We start from the raw sequence: 23,963 nt of genomic DNA, 5'->3' as shown, positions 1-23,963 counted from the left end.
ATATTGCTTTTTAGTGTGGTTTGGAAAGGAGTTTCATGAGCATACAGGGCCCCATTGATGAAAAGCTTGTCTGTGCCTGGGATATTAATGAAATTGGGGGTGGCTCCATGCGGCCCGCATCTTGGCGTTAGGATATTGAAAATCATTCATCACACGCCCATGGGTTAACTGCCGCTGCCCTAGGCAGCACCAAACGCCTGCAATGGATTGATTACAGTGTGTAAATGTGTGTCTAGGACAAGGGAATGTTATTGTGGGCACTGCCATAAATGTTTTTGCGTCCAACTTAATGTGTGTGTGTGTGTGTGCGTCCCGCAGCCCTGCTGACGTGTCGTCCTGACGAGTTCCAGTGTGGCGACGGTTCCTGCATCCACGGCACCAAGCAGTGTAACAAGGTGCATGACTGTCCCGACCACAGCGACGAAGCCGGCTGTGTCAACGGTGGGTTCAGCTGTCATGTCCGCCTGCATGTCGCCCTCCTCTCTGACTGTTCACTTGTCTGGTTTTATTCATGTGTGTCTGTGTCTGTGAATGTTTTCCCCATTTGTTGTTCTGTCTGTCTCAGTATTTATATCTGATTCTGCATCTCTCTGCCTTTTGCATGTCTACCTATGTAACAAAGTTGATGTCATCTGCCCCTGTAACTCACTTCTAAATTGAAGGACACCTTTTTTTTGGCCATTTGAAATGACACTGTTTCAAATAGTAGGCAGTTTGTATTAGAGAGCGAGGGGTTTCAGGCTAAGTGACCTGGCAGTGACCAGTGACTATTGAGTTACAGTGGTGCTGTGACTCGTGTAATACGGTTAACGCCAGCTTTCCAGCTATAGTTGCTGTGGATGCGTTGTGAATTTCGAAAGGTGAGTGTAACATGGCTGATACAAAGGTGATGCAACCAGCTATTTGTATGCCTGTTCTAGCTCATGTTAACTTCCTTCAGTCGTTCTCTATTTGAGTCTATTCCGGCTTGAGATTGTGCTCAAATGCTAAGAAAATCAATGGATAGAAAAATACCACCGTAACTTCCTTAAAAGTAACCCATGTGGGATTTTCTTAACATAGATCATTGTCTAATGAATTGCTATAATGACCATTGGTGTTATGTTTTATAGATCCACGCCGCTGCTTTTTGCGGGCCAATTTCATTATTTCTCTCGCTTCTGCTCCTAATGCATAATTTACCAGTGTACCGGAAATCATTTCGCGGGAAATTGAGCCCAGGAACTGTGAAACTGGTCCAAATTAAAGTGCAATATAATCACACTGGGCTCTTTTTTGTGATACGATATGAATATGTGAGTGGTCAGTATTTCTCGCCATCACTCTTCATGTGAGCGTTCGGTAATTTGGTGTAACATGAAAGTCTGTGAACCAATTACTGATATGCAACTCGACTTCACACGCTTTTCGAGGCACGAGAGTGTGAATCCGTTTGCGAGAGTCCATGCAAATAAATGTACGGATAGTTTATGATCTGTCTTCTGCTTCCCATCGCAGCCACCAGGTGTGAGGGGCCGCTGAAGTTTCTGTGCAAGAACGGGGAGTGTATTGACAGCGCCAAGGTGTGTGACTCTGTCAAGGACTGCAAGGACCGCTCAGATGAGCCCAAGAAAGAGTGCGGTAAGAGGACTCTTCTTACACACACGCACACACACACACACACACACGCGCTCATCTTGATAGCGATCGTCCCCAAGACACTCTCCGTCACAGACTCCCTCATCCATGACAGCCAAAGCGTCTTTCACCCATTTCCCAAAAAGCTCTTTTGACCCATAAAGTGCACTTTGACTCAAATAAGGTTTATTGATTGTAGTCTGTCTGGTCTGTTTATAGGTAAAAGCTTTTCTTCTCCTCTCCTGGTGCTTTAAAATGAGAGAAAACCTGCCTCGCTCCGCTGTGAAATTACAGAATCATTTGTTGCTGTGTATGTCGGTGCAGCTTTTCTCTCCGTCCTGTGCAACGGGAGAGCATGTACACATCTTTTGTAAATGGATTCAAGCACTTAATGTAGCGGCATAATCATGTTTGCCATAACATAATGCAACTACCTCCCTCCTATTACACCGTGCATTTCAAAGGCTTCGGAGGCCGACTCAAATTAGAAGCAGCCTCCGTTGATCAGAACAAGAGCCTGCATGCGCTAATTACCGGCTTCTTCTTCTCTCACTCTCTCTCTCTCTCTCTCTCTCCCTCTCCATGTCTCTTCATCTCTTAATCTCCCTTCGACCCTGAGTGGGTATGAGAGAGCTCTCTGAGTGCGGACAAAAGGCAAGGTTTATCATTATTAATTCCCCTCCTTATGATGGAGCTCAGTCAGAAAGCGGGTGACATAAGAGACGGAGAGACAGGCAGACAGATAAAGAGAGAGTGTGTCTGGCCTCTGCTCTTCTTAGAGTCCCAAAGCACGTCAGTAACACACACACACAGGCGCTTACACAAGCACATACTTTTTCTGAGGAACATAACACACCTAAACCCCCAGTGGCAGATGAGTAGAGAAAGGGAAAGAAGAGGAGGAAGGAGGGGGCAGCTGGCAGAGTCGACTGACCTCGGCCGGGGAAGGAAATCACGAGACCGAAGCAGGAATACCAAGGAGAAATTCTCCTCCTCCTTCTCCCGCTGTCTTCCTCCTCTCCCTCCCGCTTCTCCCTCCCTCCCTCCCTCCCTCTCTCCTTCAACTCAGGTCTTGTTTTCAGCTCATTAAGAGCGTGTCCACAGACACCTAGCTCATCGCTCTGCTCACTCAACCCTTTCCTCGCAAGATGTTCCCTGGGCTGAGCAAGCGGCACAAAACGCACACCATCCCAAACACAAATACACACTCAAGACAATAACAACACACACACACTCGTACGTGCACAGGCGTGCACACACACACACACACCAAAACACACTTATATATAGACAGTCAATGGGATTGCATTTACCGCATCAGCCTTACGTCAGGGAAAATAAAGGCAATGTATTTCTTGCGGCGCTCAAGCGAGTGTTTTTATGGGTTTCCCATCTCATTAGAAACGAACGGCATATTATCCCAGTATTGACTGAGCGTCGTATCATCGCGCTGCACACCATTCATTTCTTAACACCGCGCCATTGCTTTTCAACCCCGAGAAGAACGGGCGAAAATAGGCGGTGCATTAGCGGGTGAACAGAGAGTGAGAGAGAGAGATGGAGAGGGTAGAGAGAGGAGCGTTATGTTCGTTCGCCCGTGGGAATGAAGAAGTGACCTTTAAATCATGCCTGTCCTTGGAAGCTGTCTGCAAAGCTGTTAGTGTTTTTCACACAAGTTCCTCTCCTGGGGCGTCTCTTTTTTTTTTTTACCCAGCCAGTCACTTTCAAAACATGGGAACGGGGCCTTAAACAAAACTAAGCCTTCCCTCTAATTCTTCTGTCTGCAGTTAATTCTGAACTGACAAGACGGGAACAGTGGAAGCTAGCGTGAGTGGCAGCCTGCTGTCACCCATCCAGCCGAATTAGAGAGGGGGGCTTAATGCTGCTGCCTGCTGCAGTGCAAAGTCTGCTGGCGTTTATACAAAGTAGAGATGTAATATTTCCCCACAAAATGAACCTATCTTCAATCAAACCCTGGAGTATCACCTCTCTCTCTCTCAGTATTCTTGGTTATAATTTAAAGAAAATAATGTAATAGCTGTGGAAGAAGAGCTAGATCTCGCCCAGTATTTTCCTCAATGTACAAACAAGGAGCGCCAGATATTCATGAGCCGAACAAATGTGAAAATGGAGACGACACGGAAGGCAGTTGTACTTTTTTAATGTGCAGTTTGGATATTCTGCTAATGAAGGCTCATCTTGGAGCCGATGTCTGCCTCGGTGGCAGCGCACCACACTGCGCTTTGTTCGAGACCGACTGCTCTCACAGTCGCACTTCCACTGACTGATGCATTTGTTGGAATACAAAGCTCATTGGCTATTGACAAACGTCTCGCACCAGATCGAGCAGGATACTGTTGACAGAATTAAATGTTCATTCTCTCGGTGCGAGGAGCGGCGTTTTCTTTTGGGTTTCAGCCATTTGTCTCTTTATCGCGCCTCTCCAGTTGACGGCCGTTCATTGTGCAGCGACGCCTGATGCTGTTTGTTTAAAAAGCAACGCCTGTACGCCATTGAATGAACTGTTGGAGAGGAATTATGTTTTCTGGTGATCTCGCCATTTCACTCAGTTGGCTTACCTATTATTCATTTAGACAATGGGCTTTTTTTTAAAAAAAAAACCCAAACATCGATGCCGGAGAGCTTTACAAATGATTCATAGGTCTCTCTCTCGATATCGCAATACATTTTATTCATTGCAGCAGTGCTAGATAGTGATAGTGCATGAGCACAATAAGAAAACAAATTTATTATGTGTGTGACGTTCAGTAACTGCAGTTGCCTACTGGAGGCGGTTTCATTCTCTGTACAGATATGTAGACAAGATTGAAAAGTTGACCCTATAATTTCGATCAGTGGCTTTTGATTCTCTATTGTCATAAAGTTAAGATGAAACAGCAGCACAATCAAATCTATCTGTCTTTATTGTGTGACAACCTCGTGCCACTTGGTTTGACCTAGTTTAGGGAAACCAGAGTGGCTGTGTTTTTACATCTTGTCTTTTTTAGCTTTTTTCATTCTTCCGATTTTGAATGAATGCCTAAGTGCGTAGATTTAAGCAGTATGCGTGTTTAATTTCCTAGTAGCCGTCCTCGCTCCTGGGAGAGATCCTTGTGGGAAATCCCAGGATCCCAGTTCGCAGCATTAATCCTCTAATACACACTTACTGCACACACCCCTGCACAGGGGCCTGGCTCCCTGTTTAAGGGCTTACTGTGTGTGCTGTTCTGCATCTTTGTCTGATTCCTTTTCTCCTTTTGAGAACATCTGTTAAAGATTAAAAAAAAGATGAGTAGTACAGAGAAGTAGAGCAGAGATAAAATGAAGGATTATATATATATTATAGAATATATATATTGAGGTGAGGTGTTTACTGCATCTTACTGTAACTTGACCTGTGAAGAATCAATCTCTATCACGGCTACTACCACCTCTCTGATTGGCTGCGCCTGACCGTTGGCTCCTCCCTCCTCTCTGCCAGGGCTGAATGAGTGTATGATCAACAACGGCGGCTGTTCCCACGTCTGCATGGACCGACCAATCGGCTTCGAGTGCCAGTGTCCCACCGGCTACCAGCTGCTGGACAAGAAGACATGTGGCGGTGAGTAAAAATACACACACTTAATCCCATCTGTAGATAGATACATACATACATACATACATACATACAAACCAGATTCAACTTTTTCTGTCTTTTCCCTGTCATATCTCACACAGGCAGGCTGGCTGCTGACCAAGTGTGAGTGTGAGTTTGTGTGTGTGTGTGTGTGTGTGTGTGTGTGTATTGCTTTGGGCAGCTCTCACCTCTCTAGCTGTCCATCTCTGCTTAACGTGCCTAGCCTGTCAATCACAAACACAGTCAGACTGCACACACACACACACACACACACACACACACACACGCAAAACCAATGTCCTTCACACCCTTCCCCATCCTTTTAACACTCACATTTCCCCATCACACCCAAAGAAAAAGGCTGGTATCTGAGAAGGAGGACACACCCTGTGTTATGTTGTGCTGTTTTTTCCCCTCCAGTTACACTGTTAACGACAACGTTGCCATGACTATTTCTCCTGTAGTCACAGCCCTAAATATCCATATTTACTCATCCATTACAACCATTATTCTGCTGAAAAGCATTATTAGATTTACATTTTAGGCGTTCAGCTGATGCTCTTATCCGGAGCGACTCATGAGGGCGAATTAGTCACTGTCTGTCTTTCTCTGTTTCTCTCTCTCTCGGCTGATTGATAACCTCTCCCCCCTCTCCTCCCGGCAGACATTGACGAGTGTGAGAATCCCGATGCGTGCAGCCAGATCTGCATCAACTACAAGGGAGACTTTAAGTGCGAGTGCTACGAAGGCTATGAGATGGACCCAGTCACCAAGACCTGCAAGGCAGAGGGTGAGTCACAATGATAAACGCTCAACGGCGCAGCCAAGAAAAACACAAAGGTGACATAGATGATAGGGTTTGAGTCAAGGGTCCTGAAAATGAAAGAGTGTGCAGCAGAGTTTTGTCAAAAGCTGGGTTAGGATCTTAAATGATTGTAGAGCATTTGGTGCTTTTTGCCTGGAAAACTACATGTTCCTGCAAAATAAGATAGGCTGAATAAAATATTTTGTGTTATTCATGACCTAAAAAAGCAAGATGCATTTTATTAACATAATGTACACAATAGCCTGCAAAATGTGTTTGGCTTGTAAGAAAAATTCACCCCAAGCAGAAGTTGGAAAACTGGTGTTGCAGATAACAAGCAACAATAACATTATCTCAGCGGTTTTGCCGCCTGATTATGGCAAACCTTTATTCTCACAGTTTTTGTGCTACAGTGTCAAAACCTCATAATCACAAACATCCTTCTCTTGTTAGTGTCTCATCATTACGTTGCACTTGTTTGCGTACTTAATGTAATTGCGTAGTTACGACAGCTAGCAAGCGTTACCGTGGTAACCGCTCGGTTTCTCCCGGGCCAAATGTGTCCTGCGATGTCCCGTGCCATTAGACTGTTTTATGACTGACAGATTGATGTGTTCAGCTATCCTGAACGCTTATAATTACCTAGCGACTCTTCAGGGGCACCTGGCTGCGTCATCGCTGAAGCTAATTACATCAAATTTGTTGACAACCGTCGTCAAAGTAGTAGAGAACAAAGTGAACTGCTAAGAGGCCAATTAATTTCCCTTGCCCTCCAACTAAGGCTGAAAGCTATTAGCAAGAGGATTAGGAGGAGAGGCCAGTTTTTATGTTTACACTTCATTTCCCCCCAAAAAATGTTCATTTCTTAATTGGCAGGAGAGAGTGAGTCGAACTTAATGTGGTGATTTGGTCCCTGTGGCTGTCAACTGCTGTGATTTCATTTCCCTCAATTAAACTGAGCTCATATCATCCACCAAGGCTCAGAGCATGCGTGTGTGTGTGTGTGGATTGTGTTTGCGCCTCTTGCTTCTGTCTAAGTTTGCCTCTGTGTGTGTGAGTACCCACAGTTTGTCTTACTATGGGTTTGTTGTGGCCAGAAGAGAACTGTGTCTGGCTGTGTCAAAAGCAGCGAACGCAGCAGAGACAGACTGCTTTGCTTCTGAGGCAATGAAAACCACCGCCGCCGCCGTGACAGCCCATAAAACCAGCAGGGCACCATTTTCTCCTTTACAGGGGTTGGGAATGTTGTCATTGTAATGGCCGGTTTTTGAGAACACTTAGTCCTGGAAGACGCTGTCATGGGCCGGGAGAGGAGAGAGAGAGGGCTTGAGAGTACGAGACCACAACGAGACTGTGAATGAGACTGTTTGTCGAGAAGGAAACCGAGGCAAGCGAGCCGTTAATGAGAGATTTTCATATCTGCCTCTAGAGATAACGGGCTGCTGCCGCTACCCTATTACCATACTACTGTGTCAGAAAGAGACGGGCTCAATATAGATGTTACAAGACAAAGGTAGGGATGCAGCTGCTAGCCGGGGAGGTAAAACATTCCCTGCAGGCGCACACTATTACTGTACCTGTTACCCACTTAGCTTCTCTCACTGTGAATTATATGGCGATAGACGTGTGTGTAAGGCTTAGGATCGTTCTGTTGAATTCCGGAGGTTGGAATCGGTTGCAGTAGCGCGGTGAAGGAGGGAATTGAGCCGATTTTACCGAGGCTTATTGTTCCCTGTGAGTTGGCTAACACTAGAGCAAGAAACTAGATGAAAGAAGAAGAAGAACGTAGTCAATGACCTGGCTGGTTTAACTTTGTTCAAGGTTGTTTATCTACTCTCAGTGGAAATCACTGCACAGCTAGTCTTTTTCTCTGTGATTGTGCCTGTGCGTGTGTGTGTGTCTGAGTGTCTTTTAATGTGTGTGTGTGTGTGTGTGCACTTGTGTATTTAGCCCCCCTGCCTGTGTGTGTTGACAGCTTGTTGCTAACAGAAAGGCAGGCTGGCACTGAGGTACCTCTGATCTATATTTACAAGGAGAAGATAATAAGGAGCATACAGCTTAATGATGCACACAGCCACACTGATCAATACACCAACTATTCAGCAGTTTTTTAATGAAGGATTATTGTCCCCGTACCCTTGTTGGGGGGAAATTGGGCTGTATCACACAAGCCGGCTTTGTTGTGGTATTTATCTGTTTTAAGCGATGACATTCAAAGTATCGACTGCGGTGCTACAGATGTATTTGCGGCAGCACATTAAACCGCCGTGCTTTCTGACACCGTGCTGAGGCCTTATTACCGGGGATGAACGTCTACATCAATCCCTGACATGCAGCATTTCCCATCAGTGTCAACGCCTCTTGGATCCAACGCGCAAACATTTTGATGCTGTGCTGAAATACCGAATCCTCCGGCTCATCATTGTCTCATTATCGTCTCTTTCAGGCAAATACTGCTGTGTGTTACATGAAATTGGACTGACTGATTAATTGACTGATTGCCTTAATCATTGACACAATTGTAGATTCAGCCATTATTTCCTATTAGATTCCAGTTGAATACACTTTTTTAGAACAGTTTATTCTGCAGGCTGAAGAATGGATTTGTTTAGAAATATAGAACTTTTATAAATGTCTATCTTCAAATAGAAACAAGAGTATTCTAAATGAAAGTGCTGTCTACGCTCTAACTCTTCTCTGCTGTGTGTATATCCTGTAGGGAAGAGCCCTTACCTGCTGTTCACCAACCGGCACGAGATCCGACGCATCGACCCGGTGAAGAGGGACTACAGCCAGGTGGTTTCCACCCAGAAGAACGCCGTGGCTCTGGACCTGGACGTGGCCAACAACCGCATCTTCTGGTGTGACCGCTACCACCGCAAAATCTACAGGTATACTAGGAACAGAAACCTGAGCTGAGATTAGAATGAGTTTAGATTAGAAACATGATTTTAGATTAGAAACCAGAGTTTAGATTAGAAACATGAGTTTAGATTAGACATCTGAGTTTATATTAGAAGCCTGAGTTTATATTAGGAACCTGAATGGAACACCTGAGTTTAGTAATACATGGATGGATTCAGCAATAGAGGCTTTTAGTTTTATGCTGTTTCAGAGATGTTCAGAAAGTCAGAATTTACGACTTACTACTACGACAAATGCAGTTGGAACGCCCCTTCAAGTTGGAATTCCAAATAGGAAGCAAAACTTCTCACCCAGAGGATTCAGAGATGGTGAACAGACAGCAGTATCTTCTCACTCATGGGAAATAATGACAGTAGGAAAAAACTAAAGTTACACCAGTGTTATCCTTTAAGCATATAAATCTGAAAATTAAAGTTGCACTTACAGTTGCTAACATTTTATGCTAACTAGTTAGCTCGAATGAGTTGCCAAATATCATTGACATTGGCTGTTGCATGGGGAACAGTGTTGGGCAATGAAAATCTCACAGGCGTCCATGTTTCTTCCTTTTTTCCAAGCTGGACCACTGGAACACACAGAGGTTGAAACTACAACCGATCAGTTCCGATTTTGAGCAGAACGCAGTACGAGACCTAAATGTGATATCACTGACTTGATTTGTCAGATACTATCATGTCACACCGTATACTTTGGTGTGATGTCATTATATTTGATACACATGGTGCATTGAGGATACACGTGTCCAGCGTTTTGCTCTTATTGACTTTTAATCCAGTGAACCCATGAGCAGCGGTGCTAAGGAACTTATCGTTTCAGATCAATTCTACCTTTCCCATTGCTAACCCAACTACCTTTTCTCCCTGGAGTGCGGTCTAATTGGAGCACTGTGTTCTCTTTATAAAATGGATGTTAAGAGAAAAGGTCTCTGGGGAGACTAAAATTGAAATCCCCTGTTCAGGAGGACAGCTGCTTGCCCCTGACCTCACACCTCTGCCGGGGCCAAATCATTAGCGAGTGGGGCCACCCCTGGGTGAGGCCTTGTCTATTCTGATAAGTGGTCCACCTAAGAGGGACGCTAACCGCCGGATGAACCTATTTAGTGGATGGCCCAAGGCTACAGCCCAGCAACCAGCCACATCCTCCACTCTGCTATCGCTTTACCTTTAGAATACACAACAGGGATAATGACGCTTAATCTGTATTCAGTTACACTGCAATATGGATGTTCAGTTGTCAGTGTTTTGTGTGTGTATGGTCTGTGGGGTTTGGTCCGCTTATGCATGAGCCTCAATGTTGTTTTGATTCCCTGATTCAACTGCAGGCGTTCATTGATTCATTCTTTATTACCCAGCTTTGTTCAGTATTAATTTCTGATTGGCCAATAAACGCACTCTGGGCTGTTTCACATCTAATCATATCACTCCACCGGCAAGAGGTTAGATTGATTTTGTTCATTTCTAATCAAATTTAAAAAAAAGATGTCACACCTTGGTTACTGCAAGCAAACACTGGACTAACTGAGGTCACAAACATTTTTCCAATATTACTGTCAGTTTATTCTCAGAGCGTTTAATTGCTGGTTAGAGGCTGAATGGCGATCTTGCTGGATTCGTTTATGTTTCTATGGTTACAGTCCTGCTGAAGTATTTTTTTGGCGGAAGCTTGTAAATTACTTCAGCTTGTAGTAAAATAATTTTGAATCAATATTTGTGTCAGTGATGAATGTGTTTGGTAAGCAGCCGTGTAATAAGCGGGATAATGTACGGGTCGTTATCGCAAAATAAGCCTCTTCAGGGCGATCAAGACCGCTCTGCATGGCATCGATATGTTGCGAAAATGACTAAACACTCCCTCCTCCCCCCCTGTCCCCTACTCTCCTCTCCCCCGTTCTCTCCCATAATCCCTCACTCCCCCCTCCTCCCCCTCCAGTGCCTTCATCCACGAGGCCAGCGACCCGGCCCAGCAGGTGCCCCTGCTGGACTCCTCGCTGCAGTCCCCGGTGGGTCTGGCTCTGGACTGGCTGCAGCACAACCTGTACTGGGCCGACTCCGGGGACAAGTCCATCTCCGTGGCCTCGGTGGACGGCACCAAGAGGCGCGTCCTCATCAGCACCGAGCTCAGCGAGCCCCGAGCCATAGCGCTGGATCCCCACCACGGGTGAGGAGGATATGTGTTTGTCTGTGTGTGTGAGTGTGTGTGTGTGTGTGTGTGTGTGTGTGTGTGCATTTCTTTGTCCAGGTACTCCCAATACCAAATGGACATGAACCCAGTCTCATTTACTTTTATATGCATTTTGTATCAGAGAAAGTTTGACCAAAAAGCACTTTTTTGATTCAGTAATATAGTAATTCAACCAAAATAAGTCATTGACCCCTATTATGTAAGATCCCATTTTAAAGCTAAATGTTATAAATATGAAAATGATTTTAAAAAGATGTGCCTGTTTTTCCATGGTGGATCAAATATGTCAAATAAAAAGGTGGTTAAACAATGAACTCCACTCAGTCATCATCATAACACATTCTCTCCTATAATATTGAGGGTGATGGTCAGTGGGACCCGGTCAGTGACCCCAGACCAGCGGTTGTTGAACCTTTTAATCCTGAGACCCAAATTGAATAAACTCAGTCTTCCTCTGGGGCCAGATCTAATGATAAATGTACCAGGACTCTTGTTACATGGAGACCCAGATGAAACAAGCCTCTGACCCATTTTGCGTCCTGACTCAGAGTTTTTAGAAATGCTGTCCTAGATGATCGCTCCTAATCTGGGAAGCGTTATGAATTCGTGCCACCGTGTGCTTGTGCAGCTTTTGTGTTCTGATGGTCCAAACCTAGATGAAAATAAACAAAAAAAAGTAATAAACTAAAATAAACAGGCATGCATACACTGAGGCATACATACAGTGAGATATTCTGCACATTACAGGCCCCATTACAACTGTTCAACATAGATGCGTACACACAGAATGCTGAACTGTGACACCAAATTACCTTTTTTTTTCATTTTCAAGCAAGTTCTCATAAGAACTTGCTTGAAAAAGTAATAAATATTTTCATAGAAGTAAATGTTTGATGTATTGATGTACTAGTGATTCAACCTATAGCCAGTTCATGAAAGCTTTTACATTTGCTGTTCTAAACACCCACTGTCTGGTGCACAGGAGGTGATGCGCTTTACGTTTCTGGCAGCAGCAACAGCAGTTGGTTTGGAATAAATAGAAAAAGAACTGGATAGAAACTCAAATAATTGAGTTATTCATTATTACACCATAAAAAACGGATTCTATCCCATTATAAAGAACATCATACTTGCATGCTTAAGTTATAATTTTTTTCCCATTGCTTAAATCCTCTCATCACCCCTTGTTGAGTCCTGGTTCCCAGTCCTTAAACCATCACTGTACAGCACTATCCATTATGAACTCTCCCCAATAACTGCAGTGCATTTCTATGCTTTGTTTGTCCCATCCAGCTTCATGTACTGGTCAGACTGGGGCACACAGGCCAAGATAGAGAAGGCTGGGATGAACGGAGTGGACCGACAGGTGCTGGTGGCTGACAACATCGAATGGCCCAATGGCATCACTCTGGGTAACAGCTGTTTCAACTCCTATCCTTACATCATATATTACATGGTATTATTGATATTGTACGCTATTTTTGAGAATTATTGTTGTGTGAAGCACAGCATTGAAAAACAGCAAGTGCACTCAATCAAGGCACCCTGGATGAATAAAGGTCAAAAGTAATTGAAATACTGTGGGTAAATGTTTGATGATAATGGTAATGGATGAGATTTATAAAGTTAGCCTTTTGCTTTTGACTGGTTTTTTAAAAAGAGTTTTGGAGTTATGGATTGCACATAATAAAACTTGCAGCGGTGTAATCGGGAGAATCTTGACATTTTAAAACGTAATCAATATCACCTTAAGGGATTTGTTGGGCAGAGTGCAAGAGTGCTTACCGCGGAGATAATCAATTTCTACTTAGCTCGGGAAAGTCTTATCTGTGTGTGTCTGTGTGTGTGTGTGTGTGTGTTTGTTTTCTCAGATGTGGCCAACAGGCGTCTGTACTGGGTGGATTCAAAGCTGCACCTCATCGCCAGTGTGGACCTGAACGGAGCTCACCGCAGAACACACTTGTCGTCCGCAGAGAGACTGGGACACCCCTATGCTCTGGCTGTTTTTGAGGTGTGTGTGTGTGTGTGTCTGCCTGTCTGTCAGTTTTAAAGATTTATCCCAGTGCCTTATGTAGTAACACTCAATTTTGGGCACCAGCCTGTGGTATCATGGAGCCACCCACACATAATATCCTCATATCTCTCAGTAGCCCTGCAGAGGCCTGTGGTGTGACTGGGAGTGTTACTGTTATGAGTGTTTAATTCCATTTATGTTCAGTCTGTCTCTGTGTGTGTGTGTGTGTGTGTGTGTGTGTGTGTCTTTGTGTATGGTCTGTCTGTCTGTTAGTTTTCCCATGTGGGATTGACAGGCTGGATGCACTAAACAGAGGACAGCTAGAGAGCACAGAGCTGCCCAAAGCAATACACACACACACACACACACACACACACACACACACACAAACACACACTCACACTCACACTCACACTTGGTCAGCAGCCAGCCTGCCTGTGTGCGATATGGCAGGGCCAGCAGAGAAACTTAAATCTGGTTCTGTGCCAGGCGGTACAGCAGATCTGCTGCCCTATGATGTGAGTGTGTGTGTTTGCCAAATGCTTGCCTGTGTACATGTGTATGTCTTCCTGTGTGTGTGTGTGTGTGTGTGTGTGTGTGTACGTGTGTTTGCACACAAACCCTCTTGTGGGATCTCTCTGTTGCTGCCACTGCAGGACTGTCCCAGCCACTTTAGACTGGGTGGTAATGACATCACCCTAGTGGCCTATTCCTCAGAGGGACTCCCCACAGAGGGGCTGGTCTCATCAAGAGTGGAGCGCTCAGGAGATCCAGGTTTCCACTGGGCTGCTGCTGGAAGAAAAACTTGTATCTCCAAAAAGAAAAACAAGAAGAAAAACAAGCTTAATGGTCAGATTGACCACCATGCATTTTTGAAAATATCCAGTTGGGTTTGAATTAGATTTGTGAGCTGAGTGGTCATGAAACTTGGGAAGGTAACACTGGAGAAACTTTAATTGACTTTTGGACTTTATCAAGTCAACTGGGAAAACACCAAGCATAGGATTAAGGGTCTTTCATTTGACAGTAGCAATAGATCAGTGAAACACCAAGCTTGATCTAAGAAACTCTCTCGTCAGTGGAAAACATTTTCTCACACACATTGCCAGAAAACCATTGCCGGCAAATGTTTTTTGTTTTTCCCACAGCACTAACCTTTTTGAAGTGAAAATGCCAATACAGTTAAGCCATCCAAAGCATAACCTTGAGGATTTTTTTGGCTGCACTCTGTACTGTTAGTACAACCTGAGCCGGCGCTGCACACCGACTCACAGAAAGCTTGATAAATTCCCCCCGGTGTAATATGTAATCGATCTGGGGCTTCACCGCACCGTGCACTCCACCCTGTTGTGACTACAAGGTGACCTTTTTGTTTAGGATGCTATTGAGTGGAGCTTGTTGTAGCGCACCTCGCATTACTAACTCTTTCTGACTCGGTGACTCAACACACACACATACACACACACACACACACAGACGCACATACCCACGTTGCGAGGCTTTTTGTCTCGCCGCTCTGATTTGGGATTAGACTTTAGTTTCTAAGGCAACGGCAAAAAAATGTCAGTTCCCATCTACAACTGTGTCTTTTGAAGCCGACGAGGGAGTAAACTGAAAAAAATCTATATAAGTAAACAAATTAATTAATTAACGGCAACCATGGTTAACGTTAGCCACTGAGCTAAATCGCCCAAATATCATTCACCCCCTAATGATCATCATGATTACATCAAAGAGAAAGCGAGTGAGACAGAAAAGATCTGGCACAAACCGGCAGAAAGAAGAAAACCAACTAATGGACTGAATATTCTTCTACAACAGAGTGTTACAGTCCCATTGATTGCATGCTTGCTGCACTACTGCTGCACTGTTACACCACCCTTGAGAGGAAATGTTAAGAAAACGCACTTGTACAGAACAGCCACAGATTGCCCTTGCAGCCACTTCCGCAGCAGCTCCCACTGCACCTCTGATACGCATTTGCTCGTCACGTTTCCCGGCCCCGTATGATAATGTATTTGCAGCAAAAAAAAAAACGAATTAACATGTTCTCTCTTCCGCAAAGCCAAAGATGAGGAATTAGATTACGTACAGAGACAAATATCGGTGCGCATTTCTCTCTCCCTCATTTTCCCTTTATCTCTCTCCTCAAATAAATTAGAACTGTGACACGGCGATCTAAGCATTGGCGGCGTTTAGCCCTGACAACCTGATAACCACGCGTGCCTCTGTGTATTCTCCCAGCATGCCCCTCTCTCTCTCTCACTCTGTTCTCTCGGTGTAGGTCACTTTGTCCCTCTCTTTCATTTCAGTCACCTGTTCTCATATCTCCATCGCTCTTTCTCTCTTTCTTTCACTCCCTTTCTGTCTCTTAAATTCAAATAAGATGCCTTATTATTATTATTACTACCGTCTCTCTCTTTCTCTCTCTCTCAAACTACAGGATTCTTTATTTTCTTTCACAAAATGAACTATATTATCAGCAATATCATCAGTGCAGTGCGCAGTATAATATGTGTGCTGTTATCAATGTTATGACACTGTATCTCCCTCTATCTCAGGATCGTATTTACTGGACGGACAGAGAGCGGGAGGCGGTCTACACGGCCAACAGGCTGAGCGGTCAGGACATCCACACACTGGCCGAGCACCTCAACGACCCCCATGACATAGTGGTCTTCCACCAGCTCCGGCAGCCACCAGGTGCGTGTGTGTGTGTGTGTGTGTGTGTGTTTGCGCGCTAATCTCTCCCCGCATTCCCTCTCGATTGTGTGAGCCGAGCCGTACCTCTGTCACCCAGCCTCCGTGTCATCCCAGGCGCATGAATAAATGATGATGAGGGCTTGTGAATGTGGCGCAGCGATCAAAGCGCTGGGAGCGGCGGTAGTCGGCGCGTCTGTCAAAACCCTGTCTGCAGCCCACATTCCTCTTGCAGGACCGTCCAGACTTCGGCTGAATTGAGTTGAGCACTTATCATCGTCAACCCGATAGCCGCGCATGCCTCCGCGTACGTCTTTCCCCGGGTGTCAGCGTCTATATCCGTCTTTGTGCCCCTGTCTCTCTCTGTCCCTATCAGCCAGCCCGTGCCTACGTGTATTCTGATCTTTCTCTGTATATATCTTTGTCACTTTGTCTCGATCTTTCCAATCCGATCTCCGTCTCTCCTAGTTCCTAGCGCAACGAGGCTTTGGGATGAGCAAAGTGGAGTTGCACCTGACCCAGTAGCATAAACTCTGGTTGTTACTTACAACATGTTTCTATATGCTGTCAAATCTATATTCTTTATCTTGTATTCTGTTCAATCTGAGTAATGGGCTTTGTTCTGTTTACTTGTGGTGTTTCTGTATTCAGCAATGAAGTACCACTACTCTCTTCTTTCTCTCTGTTTCCCCCTCTCTCCCCGTATTGAATCAATGATCGTCTTGTTCATATCAGCATGATTGCATAATTCTGTGTGTCCCTCCCTGTCGCTGTCCCCAGGCCCAGACAGCTGTAATCTGGGCAGTGTGGCCAACGGAGGCTGTGAGTACCTGTGTCTGAAGGCCCCTCAGATCACAGAACACTCCCCTAAATACACCTGCGCCTGTCCCGACGGACAGGACCTGGGGCCTGATATGAGGGGCTGCGTACCAGGTGAGGCTGCTGATGAGCTTTAATTGACAGAAAAAAGGTTGAAAAAGGTTATCGATATCACAGAAAGGGATTTGGTGGGCAGAGTGCATGCTTAGTTCATGCTTAGCTTGAAGAAAGTCTTATTTGTGTGTGTTGATTGTCTGTCTCATGTCATCAGATGTGGAATTTAAGGGATTAAAGTGAAATGTCTACTAGCCGACTAATATTCAATTATAGATCATGTAATATTCAAGAGACAGATCATGCTCTAAAATGATGTACATGCCTTCTTCTGTATATTTTATCATTTCTAGCTCTGTTTAAGTAATGTTCAAGTTTAACAAGGGTGTATGGTTTTAATAATTATATACATACAAAAATTAATGAGAAAATCACATGTTTGTATTATTTTATATTCTATTCAAGTATAATACAACACAAATCAAACTGCCTAAAACCCTTTTAGCTGTTCTAAAATGACTGTAAAACACTGTGTTGAGTGGCTTATTGTTATTGCTTATTATTATTTTTTATTTATTTTTTATTATTATTTTTAGAACATCATGAATAAACCATTCTATTAAAATAGAAAGAACGTAAATATTCAATAAATTGTTATGTTACTATTTGTAATTGATGATAATTTACTACTATTAATATTATTCTTCCACCACGCATATAGTTCTTGAACAGTGGCTAACAAATGTGGTTGCTAAGCAACACATCAAGTACCAGTGTGAGTGATGATTTTCAGCACATTTATATTTAAATTAATGCATTAATGCAGCCGCAGGTGTGTGTTTATCAGGGATTTTATAGAATCCTTGAACTTGTCTGAGCCGACTGTCCATTTCATAAGATAAGGTTTAATTACATACAGCAAGATTCAGAGGGGCTGTAAGTTTTAGTTTAGCAGCGCTTTATCACAGTCGTTCACAATATAAAAGAGTCCATCTAATCATGTAAAACAGTCTGCAGTCGCACTAGATGTATTCAACACATTTACCAGATTTCTGTATTGTGAGTTCAGTGTTTCTACCTTTCCTTGCAGCGGCACCAAGAAATGACACGACGCCATCGCCCTCGCCTCCCACGCCCGGCACCAGAGCGGCCGTCGCCGAGGACTTCCCGCCGCCGTCGGGGGGAGTGTCGCAGGCGGACGCCATCCCCCACCTGACCACCGCCCCCTCGGCCGCCCCCGAGCCCCTCGCCCCCCTCAACACCCTCAAGCCCGTGTCGGAGGAGGAGTCGGAGGCCCTGGGCTCCCACCCCACCGCCACCGCCACGGTCGTCTCCACCACGCCGCCCGGTGACAGCAGCGTCTCGCAACACTGTGAGTGGGCTTTGGAGTGTGTTTTAGTATGCTGTGTGTGTGAGCGTAATGTGTGTTTTAGATTAGATTAGATTAGGCTGTAATGATCCCCCTGGGGGGATCATTACAGCCTAGAATGTACAGCCAGCGTAGAATAAGATATAGATCAGAATAACCAAATTATGACTAAAGCGTATATTATACTTTAATGAAAATAGCGTCTCTGCACGTAAACTGACACTATTTGACACGTGTTTGGGGTTGAAAAATGTCTCTGTGTGTGTGTTGCGTACCTGCCCAAGAATCTAAACTTTGTGTCAAGTCTATGCAGAGTCCCGGATTCTGATTGGCTGATCATAGGGGCGATCATGACGGCATCCAACTCTTCAAGCTCCAACTGTTCTTTCTTTACCTGTTCTCCAATGTTCTTTACATTCGCTCTTTACATTATGTTTGTGTTATGTTTGACTATAAACTTAAAGGTGCACTTAAATAAATAGGGATAAAGAAAAGATACTATTCTCACCTACTACAGGTGACAGAACAGATATACAGAAGTGTCCTAACTTCACATATTACTTTCTGGTTTACAGATTTATCACTTTAGGAATGCCTTGCCTCAACTAGCTGTTGCTGCTGTGCATGTTGTTGTGCATCTAGCATTTAGCAGGTCTCAGGGGCCAAATAATGCTCTTTCCAAATCTCGGGTCTATCATAATGGGGTATAGCAAGCACCCGTAACTCATAAAATACATTCTTCATACACCGTGGGCAAAACTAACGCTTGTAACAATGTCAGGGCATTTTTCCCGTGGCCCCTGCAGACCTCCAGTGCGATTTGGAAGGGCAGAGCGGCCCATTAAGGAGTTAAAGAGAGATAAAGGCGCGGCCGTGTGATGGAGCTGTACTTTCACCTGAGTCTCTCCGTCTTCCGCCAAGTGCCACACCCTCCAATCCCGCGCGCGCCCGTAATGCAGCTCACGCCCTCACCCTCGCCGTAATGATGACATTAAAGTGAGATATCTACAAGCCCCAACAACGATGCTTGGCTGGCTTTAATGGGAGCAATGGATGGCGCCTTGTCGCCTCGAAAATGTCGCCTTCTTCCCTATAAATTGTGGGATGTAGAATATGGTATCTGCGTGTGTGTGTGTGTGTGTGTGTAAGGGTGCGTTAAAGAGCATGTTGGTAAGTTAGTATGTAAATGGGTTTATACTGTAAGCGGCGGGGTGACATTGTGCTAATGGAGCCTGGGTGTGGATTATGCACAGTGGGTCAGGGGCAGAGCCAAGGTAGCACAGCCTGTACCAGGGCCTTGGGGAGCGACCAGACTCTGACGAATGCCAAGCGACTCGTCATTTTTCTCTTCTCCTTTCATTTTTCACTTCCCGCCCCAACCCCTCTTTTCGCTATCTGTCTCTCTTTGTAAAACACTCACGGCCATGCACGCATGATCGCCCGCTCTCCGCCTCTCCTGTTTTATCTCCCTCCCTTCCACCGGCTCTCCCTTCCTGTCTCCCCCGCTCACTTCTTTTTCTCGCTCGCACTTTTTTTTTTATCACCTGCTCTTTCTCTCTCTCTCTCTCTCTCTCTCTCTCTCTCTCTCTGCCCTCGCTTTCGGTTCACCTCTCTCCTCTAGCTGGCAGCGAGCATTTCCTCCTGGGCGAGAACCTGACAGTGGCTGTTTTGGGAGTGGTCATCCCCATCGGTAAGTCACCCGAAGCCTCCTTGTCTGTATTTGTCTGTCCACACTCGGTCTCTGTGCCCCCGCGGGGCCCGGCGTACCGCATTAAAGCTCCTGTCCTACCTGCTGCCTCTAGCCACTCTGTCTGTAAGCCCATTCACGCTGATCCTGCCCTGCCAGGATGAGAGGACCCTGGCCTAGAGGTCTCGTTCTCCGCGGTCTCTCCGGAGTCATTTTCTGTGCGTCTGACATTGCTGCCACGCCGCATTATTCACTCCACGCCGTGTTGTTGTGTTGGGTTCTGCTGCAGCCAGAGGACACCTTGTCGGCAGACCTTTTCTCTCTGTGTTGTTAGCATACTGTGTTGCGGTAGGATGCAGACTGCCATAAATACAACTGTTTCCCTTGGAAATATCAGAATTATTTACCTACGTAGTGAAGCTGGTATTGCCTTGAGACAAGAGGAGCTATACCACTTGTAATAAAATAATGTGAAGGCTGTAGGGCAGTGAACGTATTGTAAATGGATAATACTGCTGTAGACTCTTCTTCTTCTGTGCATTTAAATGTTGAAGAATAAGCCTGTAAAACCTATGCAACAACGATACGCAATACTGAAGTAAATCAACCTGGATTATCAGACAGCCAATCAGTTCAGTTTTTGTACTCATCATAGACTTCATAAGAAAAGACAGGACAGGACAGAGAATCCCCTCCATAAAGGACACCAAGAGAGCACACTCACCAGTAGTGGTGTTGCTAGAATTATTAAATTACATTACTTATCCAAGTAGAGATTTTCCCATTGAGTTATAATGTGATCGTTTCCATTTCTCCCCCAAGAATTGCTTGAAACTTGTTCAGTCCAGTCCTTTAGTCAATCTCCTGATGATGGTATTTTAAGTAAACTTTAACCTTATGACCTGACCTGACCTGATGATTCCTACTATGGTGAAGGTTTAGCCGAGCGACCCACACACACACAACGTCTCACTCGGTCCACCGCTGCCCCCCCCCCCCCCCCCCCCCCCCCGCCCCCTCTGTCCCCCGCATGCCTGTTGTGCTCCTCTCTGTGCCTGTCATTTCACGCCATTGGACTCGTTCTGCCTCGTTAACGCTCCCCCCCTTCCCGTGTCCCTGCCGCTGTGTGTTAAACGCATGCAGTTCCTATCGTTGCCACAGTGGTGTTCGGGCTGGTGTGCACCGGAGTCTACCTGGTGTGGCGCAACTGGCGGCGCAACTCCACCAAGAGCATGAACTTCGACAACCCCGTCTACCGCAAGACCACCGGCGAGGGCGAGGAGGACGAGATCCACATCGGGCGGACCGACGGCATGGGGCACCACGCGCACCACCACCCCTACCCGCCCGGCGTCGGCGTGGGAGTCGTGGGCGCGGGCGGGGGCACGTGCCCGCAGTTCATCGCCCTGCCGCTCGGGGGCAGCATGCCCGACCCAGGAACTCACTGGTACACGGAGCAGCCCATGCTCTCCACCGCTAAGTGACCCGCGATAGCGGCTACGGGGGGGGGGGGGAAAGATGGCCGCTCAGGCACACGCACACACAGTGAGGTCAGGGGGGCGACTCTGACCGAATTTTGCTGAAGGGACGAACAACATATCATCATATGTTACAGTACATCCAGCCATTCACAGCCATGTCCTATGCCAGTTTTCATACGAAAAGCAGCAGTAGTAACAAGACGACTATGACTCTTCTTAATATAGTTTCATACTGTATCTGTGCTGGAGCTGGATCTATTTTTCCTCCGGTCAATGCTGAGAATTAATTATCGAATTAATTATGTGTACTAATGTGTTCCCAACATTGACTTAAGCAGGAATATTGAGTCATACTGGCTCCTCTTCGGAGTTCTCCTTTGCGTTCACAGCTGAGGGAGCCGTGTGGTTTCTGTCTCTGATATTTTTGCGACAGAGGTAGTCAGAAATTATTTTTCCGTCCTTGATGTTTCAATTTGGGCTTTGTGTTATTCCTGGTGGACCGTGGAGCTCTGGGAGCACTGTTTAGGAAGGAGCAGGTCTGAAACTAGGGCAGCACTTTCGTTGATGGGACAATCTGTACAAATTTATGTCAATCAATCATACACCTCACCATTACTGAAGCTGCCATTTGTAGCTCACATTTTCCTGGATGAGTTTTCCTCTTTGATAAGGTTTCTCCCATCTCTGATTGAAATGAGGCATTTTAACAGAGGCTGCCTCCCACAGTTTGTGTGCTTTCTGTCTATCTTAGAGGCAAGCCTTTAAGGTGGGTTGTATGATATCTTGGAGTGTAGTTGTACACCATTGATTTGAGAGGGGTGTTTTTTTTATTTGACCTAGTACAGGAGGGTTGCAGATCAGAGCGGAGAAGATGGAGGCTTATTTAGAGCTATTTTTTTTTCTATGAGCAGAGAGGATGAGAGATTAGTGCTCTAGATCTGAGAAAGGAGAGAATTGGCTTCTTCCCAGGAGTTGCGTTTTCTTTTTCCATGACATTTTTAGATGTGAAGCGACTTGAGATAAGCAATAGACTGTTGCTTTTAGTGAGGTAAATCATCGTTGTTGTTTGTCTTCGCCATCTTTCGATATCGCCAGGCCACAGCTGATGCGGTCGGCGAAAATCCCCATTTGTGTTTTTTAAGAACTTCATTCCATCGTCTGCTTTATTCTTTGGCAAATGTGCACAGTCACTGCACGCATAGACACGCACGCACACACGCATGCACACACATGCTGCAGTGATAGCAAATTCATGCTGTTCTCCAGAGAACAGAGACAATGTGCACTTGCCCTCAGAAAACACAAACAGCATGCATAATTGCTCACCCACTGACAATACAGCCACTCATCGTTCCAGGCAGGATACACACACACACACAAACACACACACACACACACACACACACACACATACACATGCACAAAAGCAAGCAGGATTCCGTAGCCTGCTCTTCCCCTCCTGAGATGGCCGATGTCTTTTGAGCAGACGGTTTTGGACAGTGCCAAGTGGGAGGGCCCAGCAGGTGGCCGACTGCTGACAAAGACCTGTCGCGTGATGCAGTCACCGAAAACAAAGAACAGATTCTGCCGTAATGAGGCTGAGACCGGCTCGGATCTTCCCGGCAGCGAACAGGCTTCTCCTCTGTCCATGCTGGTTTTCGTCCCGTCAAGAACACTGTCGCTCCGTTCAGAGAACAAATCCCAGGTTCCACTTGTTGTTCCTGCAGATGGGATGAAATGGGATTTTGCAGGCGCCAGGTGGAGAGAGAGATTGTGGTGTGAGTGTGTGTGCGTGTGTTTGTGTGTTCATTATCATGCATGTGAGTGCTTATGTTCATCCCACAGCCATATTTGAACCGTTTTGTATGCTCTTTGTTGCACAACCCTCTTAGAATGCCTTCTGTATTGTGGTGTGTTGCATGGAAGAATGACAGTGTGTGAAGGTGTGTACAGTGTGTGGTTATATTGGTGTGTGTGTGTGTGTGTGTGTGTGTGTGTGTGTGCCATAGTGAGTGAATGCATGAGAGCGTATGACACTGGAGAAGCTTCGAGGGTGCTTTTTGAATCATTGATTTGTAAATATGTTTTCATAAGGTTTTTGATAATGTATTATACAATTATGTAAAAGAAAAGCTGTACATAAGATTTTAGATAACTGAAAGTGTTGACAGGTATATTAATTTATTTGTATAAAAGAGAGCACTGCATTCCCTGATTGTAAGAAATATGAATTATCCACCAAAGTGGTTTGTGTTGTTTCTTGCTGTGCATCATTTAGCATCCTCTTCATGTGCGACCCTTCTTTCTTTGTTAACCCACGTGAAACATGGTGTTCCCTCCAAAAATATTTCCCCACATCTTTGCAACGCTTCTCAAACCTTTGGTGTTAATGAAACGATTTATTCTTTATTTGTGCCTTTTTCTTTACTTTGTTCATTTTCCTACAGTATTTTGCCACGAGAAGGACAGGGAGTTCAATCAGCCAACTACTGTATTGTACATGCAAAGATCATCTGTATCAATGCCAAACCGGTTCCACTTTTTGATTTTCTGTAATGAAGTTCTTTTGAATATCTCTATATATTGGTATATAAAATCGGATTGAAAATTTCCTCAGCGTGTGTTTTTCATCGTATCATGTTCTCGCATCATCTAATGACACATATCTGACACATATCATGCACCAGCGGCTCAG

General features: G+C 45.2%; 1 protein-coding gene across 1 annotated transcript in view; it reads left to right on the top strand.

Annotated features, from left to right (window-relative positions):
• Nucleotides 1-21,271, top strand: part of LOC139926073 (low-density lipoprotein receptor-related protein 8-like) — a 64,105-nt gene extending 42,834 nt beyond the window's left edge. The window contains exons 6-18 of the mRNA XM_071917646.2: nucleotides 319-441; nucleotides 1,498-1,620; nucleotides 5,099-5,218; nucleotides 5,898-6,023; nucleotides 8,758-8,929; nucleotides 10,893-11,120; nucleotides 12,438-12,556; nucleotides 13,016-13,155; nucleotides 15,720-15,861; nucleotides 16,639-16,791; nucleotides 17,822-18,103; nucleotides 19,722-19,790; nucleotides 20,931-21,271. Of these exons, the coding sequence (XP_071773747.1) occupies nucleotides 319-441; nucleotides 1,498-1,620; nucleotides 5,099-5,218; nucleotides 5,898-6,023; nucleotides 8,758-8,929; nucleotides 10,893-11,120; nucleotides 12,438-12,556; nucleotides 13,016-13,155; nucleotides 15,720-15,861; nucleotides 16,639-16,791; nucleotides 17,822-18,103; nucleotides 19,722-19,790; nucleotides 20,931-21,271 (2,138 nt within the window). The remainder of the gene's footprint in view (nucleotides 1-318; nucleotides 442-1,497; nucleotides 1,621-5,098; nucleotides 5,219-5,897; nucleotides 6,024-8,757; nucleotides 8,930-10,892; nucleotides 11,121-12,437; nucleotides 12,557-13,015; nucleotides 13,156-15,719; nucleotides 15,862-16,638; nucleotides 16,792-17,821; nucleotides 18,104-19,721; nucleotides 19,791-20,930) is intronic.
• The last annotated feature ends 2,692 nt before the right edge of the window (nucleotides 21,272-23,963 follow it).

Source organism: Centroberyx gerrardi, chromosome 13 (assembly GCF_048128805.1).
Source record: "Centroberyx gerrardi isolate f3 chromosome 13, fCenGer3.hap1.cur.20231027, whole genome shotgun sequence".
Lineage (NCBI taxonomy): Eukaryota > Metazoa > Chordata > Actinopteri > Beryciformes > Berycidae > Centroberyx > Centroberyx gerrardi.
Note: the sequence above shows the minus strand (reverse complement) of the source record. Positions and strands in the feature narration are given on the sequence as shown.